The sequence below is a fragment of the Scophthalmus maximus genome, chromosome 15 (genome assembly GCF_022379125.1).
Source record: "Scophthalmus maximus strain ysfricsl-2021 chromosome 15, ASM2237912v1, whole genome shotgun sequence".
NCBI classification, from domain to species: domain Eukaryota; kingdom Metazoa; phylum Chordata; class Actinopteri; order Pleuronectiformes; family Scophthalmidae; genus Scophthalmus; species Scophthalmus maximus.
Window position 1 is genome coordinate 19,151,512 of NC_061529.1, and position 9,654 is coordinate 19,161,165.

General features: G+C 38.6%; 2 protein-coding genes across 7 annotated transcripts in view; one reads left to right on the forward strand and one right to left on the reverse strand.

The window, feature by feature from the left end:
- Positions 1-1,685, reverse strand: part of crybg1a (crystallin beta-gamma domain containing 1a) — a 46,094-nt gene extending 44,409 nt beyond the window's left edge. Inside the window, exon 1 of the mRNA XM_035609437.2 lies at positions 1,226-1,685. Coding sequence (XP_035465330.2) covers positions 1,226-1,554 — 329 coding nt within the window. The 5' untranslated portion in view covers positions 1,555-1,685. The remainder of the gene's footprint in view (positions 1-1,225) is intronic.
- On the forward strand, positions 1,540-9,171 carry ccr6b (chemokine (C-C motif) receptor 6b). 6 transcript variants are annotated; one of them, XM_035609444.2, is made up of 5 exons: positions 3,588-4,114; positions 4,249-4,360; positions 4,467-4,559; positions 5,010-5,088; positions 7,078-9,171. In XM_035609444.2, the coding sequence occupies exons 4-5, from the start codon at positions 5,056-5,058 to the stop codon at positions 8,173-8,175; spliced, it is 1,131 nt and encodes a 376-aa protein (XP_035465337.1). In that variant the 5' UTR covers positions 3,588-4,114; positions 4,249-4,360; positions 4,467-4,559; positions 5,010-5,055; the 3' UTR covers positions 8,176-9,171. The 6 variants fall into 6 exon arrangements, with proteins under 6 accessions (XP_035465336.1, XP_035465339.1, XP_035465337.1 ...); XM_035609443.2 differs by lacking the exons at positions 3,588-4,114; positions 4,249-4,360 and adding an exon at positions 1,540-1,679; XM_035609445.2 differs by lacking the exon at positions 4,249-4,360.
- The last annotated feature ends 483 nt before the right edge of the window (positions 9,172-9,654 follow it).

Sequence of the window (9,654 nt, forward strand, 5' to 3'; positions counted from 1 at the left end):
CATTCATAATTTCAGCGGATCCATGGAGTCCTGCTAGTAACTCCCAGGTCTCACCTTATATTGCTACAACGCAGCCCTGGAGATGTCAAACTAAAATCTGGCCTAAAATCCATTCTAGGCGCTCGGAACCTCTGGAGCAGTGCGTACAGCAGGCGTAAATGTAGCAGAAGAGACGTGTTTTTAAATGAAAACATAGTAAAGTGGATGTAGCCTTGGATAGAAAACGTATCCTGCTTCTTTTAAATCCCTTTTTCATGATTGACATTGGCTTTTTTACATTGACAACCATATTTTTTATTTATTAATTCATTGACTCATGACTATATCTGTATTCTTTACTTATGTTCCACAGTTTTATTCGTAACTACATTGGGTCAAACATCTAATGTTTTTTCTTCTTGTGAAGTGCTATGAATACAAAAATAAATGAATAAATATGATAGTATATTGCTTAAGTGCACCTTAACAGAATGGGGTCAGACTGCGCCTCACATTGACTTTCCACAACTCCCAACAGAGTGGGGGGCTTATTTGCAAAATTATAATTTTTTGAACTGAATGCAACACAACAACCTCACATGTCTCGTGTGACACCAATTAACCTGCACTCGGTTGTGACTAGGGGTGTTGGAATGTGCCGGCCTTGATAACTGACATTTAAAAAATGAAGAAAAAAAATAAACAAATAAGAAGATCTGAAAAACATGTCCGTAAATACAGTAGGTGTAATTGTTTTGCAGTATTTTGGGTAGAATCTACTTGCAAAAAAAAGGTTACAGATAAGTTTGACTGGTAACGTTATTAGAATCATTTATATATTTTTAAAATTCCTATAGATATTATTTCAATAGCATTTTAATGATTTCTTTTAAAAAATCTGGTGAAGTCCTGGATCTCACTGTACGTTAACCTCTCAGCATATTTTTTTTTTTTTCAAACTGGATACCAACCAGAGTACTACAACCCTGCCTGTGAACTCCGGGGATGAGGAGTGGAGGGATCCGGGGACTGCAAGGAGACTTTCCTCATTCAATAACTTATAGCGTATAGGAGAAATGGATTTAATGTAGGCTACTGGTGGGATATTGTCTGCAAAGGCTTTTGAAGAGCAGTGTTTTCACACTCTAGTGACGTCGTCGGACTACACGTGACACCTTCAGACCACACGTGGCCCTTCAAGAGTAGAAAACAACGGGATGAACAAATGACCTCGTCTGCGTCTTACAGGTGGCTGCTGAAGCTGTCCAGTTCGTCGGTGTCGGGGAAGAACACGTCCTCTGTCTTGCGCTTGGACTTCTTCCGCTTCAGCCTGAACGACAGCAGCCGCCGTCCCTTCTTTTCTTTCGGGTGCGCGGCCGAGGCGTCGGCGGGCGGCGTGGCGCCGTCCCGCGGGCTGAGAGGCTCGGGACTCGTGGGTAACGACCCCGGCCCGTCGATGGGGCTGGTGGCGGCTCCATCTCGCAGGGTCGCCGACCGCTTCAGCTCCTTGTTCTCCTTGTCGGGCGACTTCAACTTGAACAGAGACTTGACTTTGAGAGTGCCGGACTTACTCATGGTATTTCGAAAAAAAAGAAGAGCAAAAAGGTGGGGACCATGAGGAGAGCTGCTGCTGCTGCTGCTGCTGCTGCTGCGGCCGCGGGACTGGCGGAGCTGTCCACACACATCGCGCGCTCCGCCAGGTGAGAAAGGTGCAGCTGTGTAAAGTCAGACACCAGCAGTTGCCGCACTTCCGACTGTGACCTTTCAAAATAAAACCACCCATGAAGCTACAGTACAATGACTATCCTGAGGTGGCTGTCAGTGAGATCTAGTCTCACAAACGACACCAGCTATGAAATGTACAAAATTGACTTATACCTATTTCACACCAAAATTACCGTGTCTAATAATTGAGTCTAAACAATTCAGTCTCACAGTTACATACCCAAGTTGTTTGTTTTTGTATAATGTACGGCATCAACTAATGATTACAGTAACCAACAGTTCATTTGCTGTATTTACTTCCAATTCATATTTTCTTGATTCATCACCAAGTCCTTAGACCATTTCAAGTTTCAAATGTCCAAGGTGACACGCTCAAATAGCTTTTTAAAAATTTGACAAAAATCCAAAGACACTCAATTCACTCTCATGTATGTGGAAGAAGAAAATCATTAATTTGTTAAGTTTGAGATGTATCGACCTGGAAAATGTGGACATTTTAATTGAAGGAATCTTTGTTTTTACTCAGCTCCTTCCAGGTTGCTTAAACATTAAAAGGTCATGGCAGCAGTGTCCCGGTATATGTCAAAATGTTCTACTGATACAAATGCATGCAATCCAAAATATTCAATTGGAAGAATTTGCCAAAGGTCACAAATCATTTAACATGGAATGTATTACACATGACAACAGACCCAGTTCACTGCATGTACCAGGTGAAGTGCTGTGAAGTGAGTGGAGTGTTAGCTGCAGGCATAATGTGGTTAAAAATATGCAGATGTCTAAGCTGAAGGAAATTGGCATGGCCTGTCCGACCCACAAGGGTGACTGTCTATGGAATGCACACAGGTCACCACTGATTCGACTTACCATCACTATCTCTTGGTCCTCTGATCCACCAGTCCCTGGGGGTGATGGGAACAGATTTACCCTAACCTGAATGTCCATGTAACCAAAGTGGTTGAGAATGCAGCTCTAAAACAGCTTTTACTTTAAAAGAAAAAGTATGATTATCGACAAAAGTCTATAAAAGTTTCCCTTGCATGACATTCAAAGAAATCATTTGTGTAGAAAATCATGATAATTAGGGTCTGGTTCTTAATTTCAAATATTTTAACAATGTGTTTCTTCTACATATAAGCTCCTATACTTTTGTTTTAAATTACTTACTAATTACTTACCAGTTATTTATTTAACATTAACATATTTTTTCTCCTACAAAAGATTCTTTATTTATGTGACTTACATCAGTTTGCTGTGGTGTAGATTTTGAATGCACTGTATGTTAATAAGCTTTCAGATGCAAAGGATGGATGTTTCATGAAGTAAAAGCTGAGCTGAGATGGTTTAACCCTCTACTATATCCTTGCAAATGATTATTCGAAAATCAACATGTCCCACGTGTCTTTCACTTCAGAAACTCCACTCATTATCATGTTTCCACTGGAATCACAGCTCTATCTGCTGGTCGCGTTAGGGAAAAGCAGCAACAGTCTACATTATCAAATCGTTTGCAGTCAGGTTCCTGATTACCCATTTTTCTGTCAGTTAAACCACTGGCCTGACACAAACTAAAACTCAAAAGCTAAACTAAAACTAAAAAGAAAGAGTGTATGGGCGAATGTAAATGAGAGAAAAAGAAAGAGAAAACAAAGGGGAGAAAAGACAAGATCTTTATATGATAAGGAAGACTTTGATTTTAGATTTTGGGTCTTAACAGAAAAAAAGGGTTTCTCTGTGGGGGGTTTCAAAGACAGAAAGCAAGAGAAGCCCTGAAGGTGACGGATGTCGATCTCTACGATGTGGCTCTGGCTGACCTGTTTTTTGTAATGATTATAATAATAATACTCCAGGAATACTTACATAAACATGAAGAAAATAATATTCTCTTAAGCATGATCATCTTACCAAACCTCATTTAACCATAGTAAAGTACTTGTGAGGGGTTGGGGGCTTGGGTTGAGACATTTAACCCCTTAATAGCCTCTGATGGTTCTTCCGTCAGTGTATCAGAGTGACAGACATAGTGTGTGAAGCGATGATTGTGACTTGTACTGTAAAGCGCTTCGATTGGTTGATGAGACTAGATAAGCGAAATACAGTCAGCCTACAGCATCAGCCCGTGCAGTCTCCTTATCTGCGCTTCTGTCTGGGTGTTTTAACCCTGCGCACGCTCACCTTCACCGAACGCTTTGAAGAGCAGAATCTGGAGGCTGAGACAGCAAAGCGGAACCAAGGAGCTGCTTCTTACCCCTCTTTATACGATTTCACATAATGCAACAATAGCACCATTTTGCGAGATATTGCAAATGTCCTTGATGATGTTGAATTGAAATCGGCAGAATTGTTGATGGCATATTAAGAAGTTGATCTCGAAAAAAAAATCCTTTTTTGTTGAGACACCTTTAAGGAGGTAAGCAAATTCGTCAAGTTGGCTTTAAATCAAAGCATTCCTGGAGCGCAAAAGAAACCCCCAAGTGTGCACTGAGCATGCAGGCGGGGGTGTTCCTGCAAGAAAAATTATCCTAGCTGTTATTTTCTTTGTAGAACCATCAGATAAGGGAGATGTGTGTTCAAATGTGGGTAGACGACATGGATGAGTCTGAGATCAAAAGCAAGAAGCTCAGTGATACATTGTCCTCAAGCAGTGGCAGAACAAGTGAGAATGCGGTTTTGGCTTTATCTTGTTCTTCTTTTGATTTTTTTTTCTTTTCTTCTTTTTGTGACATAAAGCCCCTACACTGAGCTCTTTTCTTTATATGCAGCTTTGAGACTGGTGAAGTTCTGGCACCTCTGGTACTTTCTTTTCACCTGGCAACATCATATCCAGAAAACACAGAAATTAATAGCAACACAAGGTATGTACTGTATGTCCTGTAAAAATGCAAATGCACATAAGCTTTAAATGTATCAAATTGTTAATTAAATTGTTTAGTTAGTTTGGTTATTGCATTATTTATTATGTATTTTGATGTCTCTACAGAATCTGCAATATTCATTTAGCAATAATTAAATCCTAATATTTCTTTGACATAGTGCATGTGATAGAGAGAGAGACAATTAAAAGGTTCCTGGGCCAGCAGACCAAATCAGAAGTGAAATATCCTGATGCCATTTTTAATGTTTGAAGATAACATTTCCAACCCGATAGGAAAAGTGTTCTTCCACCATATAAGCCGTTTCTAGCCAAGCAGGATGCAGAGAAACTGTCTAATGCTTTCGTTACTCACAGATTCTTCTTTTGGAATTCATTTTTACATCATTGTGCTCACATACAAAGCTACTAATGATGTATTTCCTTCTTACAGCTACTTGTCAACCATTGAGAGACATTAGGGCGTCTGGCAGAAGGAAATGTGGGGAATGCTCTCAGTTTGCTCCAAGACTGTGGGTTTACCTGTCCAGTGACATTAAAAAAATATATAAATATATATATTTAATCTATCTTAAACTTTTTCTATTACCATTTTTACTATTTAATATTCTCTCTTTTGATCAATGTTCATTTTCATTGCATTGTCATTAAAAGTTTATTAAGCTTTTATTTTTTTACAGTAAAATCCTTTGAGTCATATGGCAAGGCAAGGCAAGTTTATTTTTATAGCACTTTTCAACAACAAGGCAATTCAAAGTGATTTACATAAAACATGGCATAGCATATGGGTGCTATGTAAATAAAAATACTATAATACTTTTTGATAATGATCAGTTTTAAAGTTTTAATATGAGTGATCCGCTTTGAACCGTTAAAATCACAGCTTAGGTTTAAACAAAAGTTTAAATTACCAAAGATAAAATGACAGAGACTGAACGGTTTAACAGAAAAGTAAAGCTATGGAAAACAATATTTGCGGAGCACTAGTTCTCAAAATGTTTTTACCCGATACGCACGTCCCTTTTGTTTCCCAAAAGAGTCTGTGTGTGCATGACCAACTGTATTGTATTCCTTATCAACTCACGCTACTGCACTATACTATGTAGAATCTAAACATAGTGATCATGTGAGAAGTGAAACTGCTGAAGCAAGAGATACGTCCCATTATCAGGTTTGGTTCCTTAAATCAGGGTTTTGAAGAAGTAAAAGTTTCTCACATGCTATTATTTGCACATATGAAATATCGTTTACACGATGCTACAAGTTACAATTAGTGTAAATTATATTCATCAGTTACGGAAGTAACAGAACAGAAAAAAACAGTCTAATGATCTAGTGTCACGCAGAGGTACACTGATAATTTCCTCATTTGTTTTTATCTTACAAGTGACTTTGTTGGTGTTGACAGACATTGTAACATGTCAGTGACCTTCATGCTGACTCTCAGTGATACATCAAAGATCCTCGCTGATGAGGATCTTATCACCTCTTGAGATCAGTCAAGGCACAGAGTGCAGCCCATCTGCAGCCTACATACCTTTGCGTGCATATGCTTAATGTCAAATGTGGCTGAAATTGGGTCATTTTGAACCAGAGGAAGAGCTGAACTAGAACACTAGCTCTAATTGTGAGTGAACTTTACTCAGCCCTGTGTGGTTTTCACTGAACTGCCTAGACTGTGTACTAGATTTGTTTTTCCGGTTTGGCAGCTGCACAGCGTTACCAAACATTATGTCTGGATTGAAACGAACCGACTGGGTTTTTGTTTTAACAGAAATGCAGCATGTGCTTGTGAGGTGTGCTCTCGGGAATTTGCCATTGATAAATCAATTTATAATTCATTTATCAGTTTAACGGTATTCACAATTTTACCGAAAAAGAAATAATCATATGTTTTAGTGTGAGGTGGAGCATGCTGTACTTTTATTCTTGCTATTTAGTATACGTACTTACTTAGTATATCTTGATACAAATAATGTACAATTAGACAAGTAAATATACAGACGTATTATCATTTAAATGTATTTTTGGTATCAGTAGTAATCTCATCATGCAGAAATACTCAGAGGCTTACATTTTCACAAATTCATGGTAATTATGGATTTTAATACTTTATTTTGTATATTTATACTGTATATTATATATTCACTATTATTATATGATGCTTTAAAACTGCATCATATTCTGTAAGTTTTGAAGAAATATTTACATGTAATAATGTGTACATTTTCCAGAATATAGTTATAATAATATAAATATTTACTAAAAGTAATGTAAATATAAGCAAAAATGTATTGTTGGTATGATACCATTTTGCAGACACATATTCTATATTATATTTTCACAAAATAACAACAACATTATAACAACATTACATTAACCAAAAACAGTAATATAGGCTATTATTACTTTATTTTGTAGTAATATCCCAATGTGTAAATTAAGCAGAATCTACTGTAGCTGTCAAATGAATTATTTGATGTTTGTCTTTTCTCATCAAGATTATAAACATGGAATTGACGACTTCAGACTATGAATTCAACACAACGGAAGACATCTTCGATGACGAGCTCTGCGACCTTGACCCTAGTCCCTCGGAGGTCATCACCCAAACTTACGTCCACTCCATCATCTGTGCCCTCGGCCTGATCGGCAACACTCTTGTCATCATCACCTACTTATTCTACAAGAGGACTAAGACGATGACGGATGTCTATCTGTACAACGTGGCTGTGGCTGACCTGATCTTTGTGGTGGCCCTGCCATTTATCATATACAATGAGCAGCACAACTGGTTAATGGGTCCTGTGGCGTGCAAGATGTTGAGTTCGGCCTACAGCATCAACCTCTACAGTGGCATGCTGCTGCTAGCGTGCATTAGTGGTGATCGGTACATCGCTATAGTTCAGGCTAGAAGATCCTTTGGCACTCGCTCACACACCCTGATCTACAGCCGCCTCATCTGCGCTGCTGTGTGGGTGTTTGCAGTGGCTTTAACTCTGCCCACGCTCATTCACACTGAGCGCTCTGAAGAGCAGAATCTGGGGTCTGAGACCGCCACTGTGACGTGTCAGCTGTCTTTTAGCAAGAACGAGACAGCGAAGCTGATGAAGGTACTGGTTCCCAGCCTGCAAATGGCCATTGGCTTCCTGCTGCCTCTGGTGGTGATGGTGTTCTGCTACTCCAGCATCATGTGCACCTTGCTGAGAGCGCAGAGCAGCCAGAGGCACAAGGCTGTCCGTGTGGTCTTGGCAATCGTTGTGGTTTTCATTATGTGCCACCTTCCCTACAACATGACTCTGCTGAAACACACCGTGTCTCTTTTTAAGGAGCGGAGTTGTGAGTCAGAGAAGATCAAGCTCCAAGTTCTGGCCATTTCCAGAGGCGTAGCCTACCTCCACTGCTGTCTGAATCCTATTCTCTACGCCTTCATCGGCGTGAAGTTCAGGGGCCACTTCCGGCAAATAATCGTGGATCTTTGGTGCTTCAGCAAAAAGTACATCTACTCTGCTCGTTCGTCACGTGGGACGTCTGATATTTGCATTTCGGGCTTCAAATCTGCAGATGGCTCCAACAACATGTCATCCTTCAGTGCATGATGCTGCAGCAGGGAAAAAATGCTAATGCTCCTGGACTCTCTTATTCTCCCAAGTGAGTAGGGTTAAACGTTGTTGGCTTAAAAAAATACTGAAATGGGTTCCTTTGGTGAATAATTATTGTACTTCAGTAAAGAAGATAAAGTGACCTCGAAATAAGGTTAAAGAAAAGGTAGAAATCGAAGAAAAAGAGACTGACTTTCATACAAAAAATGGGTCAAGCTGAGAAAATGCTGGATATGCTAATTTCATATAATGCAACCAATAGGACATTTTTATAAGACACACACTGTGAGGCAAACTCTATATGTTTTAAATATATATTTTTATATATAAATATTTTATATTCTCATGATAAAGTGGCATTTATTTGCATGTGTAAAAAACAACCAGAAAAAGAAATGCAGAATGTATTGTAACTGAAAAAATATGGTGGAATTTAAAAAGCATTTTACATATGACGATTAAGTAATTGACCACAGAACGGATGTCTGCTAAACCCTAGCGATAAAAAACCTGGTACAACCTATAATGACACCCATACATTAATAAGAACACATGTCTTGGTTTGTGGAATTACAATTCTCTTCTTTGTTCCCATTGTTGAATTGGTTATAGATTTCAGCATATCCAAATGTTGGAGTCAATATTTCTGCTGATGACATTATTCTCTCTAGTTGAGGCTTAAATAATAAAAGTGGAGAGACTGCTGATGACTGCAACACATTTGGTTACTTTGATGTTGTACTCATGTTACCATAGTGACAGCATCTTCTTTTCTAGTATTCCTATTTATATGCTGTTGACTGAGTCTGCTACTTTTTTTTACAGAGAAGAAGCTTCCTCTTATTTCTGATCTTACAATTCTGTCACTTTAATTTCCTAGAACCATATATCCTGTTGTATTAAGCATTTATAACGTTTTGACAGTGTGTATAATGTAAATCAGATTTTATTTGTCTGCCATATTGTCTTAATAAACAGTCTGTCTGGAAAATGTATCATCATCAGATCAATCAGAAAATTGCAGCAGAAATTTCCTGGGAATCAGATGTTAGCAGATTGTACCTAATTGTTTAGTTTCATCATATTTTACTCATGACACAAATAATGCTGTAAAATAGATTTTGTATGATTTAACTGCACATAAAACATCCACAATGTGATATTTGAACTTTATTGTAAAGTGAATAACCACATAAACTAAAACTAAAAAGTAAGCTTAACAGCCTAAGCCGTACACTTTGTTTGCCAAGTGCCAATTAGGAGACGTTAGCATACTAACATGCTACACTAAGCTGGTGACAATCGTGCACAATGAACCTGCCAAATATCAGCATGTTAGCATTTTCATCATCAGCCATTCCCTTTCTGTTTCGTTCCCAGATGCCTGATCTGGTTTTCATTTTCAGCACAGAGCAACTGAGCCAAAGTTGCCTTGTTGGACGATGCCCTCCAGAGAGGCATTTTTAAAAACGGTAT

Excerpts from the sequence above, each read along its gene's own strand:
- ccr6b (XM_035609443.2), top strand. The coding sequence starts at position 5,056 with ATGTGGGGAATGCTCTCAGTTTGCTCCAAGACT. Across the intron at positions 5,089-7,077 it reads TCTCAGTTTGCTCCAAGACT|ATTATAAACATGGAATTGAC; the intron begins GTGGGTTTACCT and ends TTTCTCATCAAG.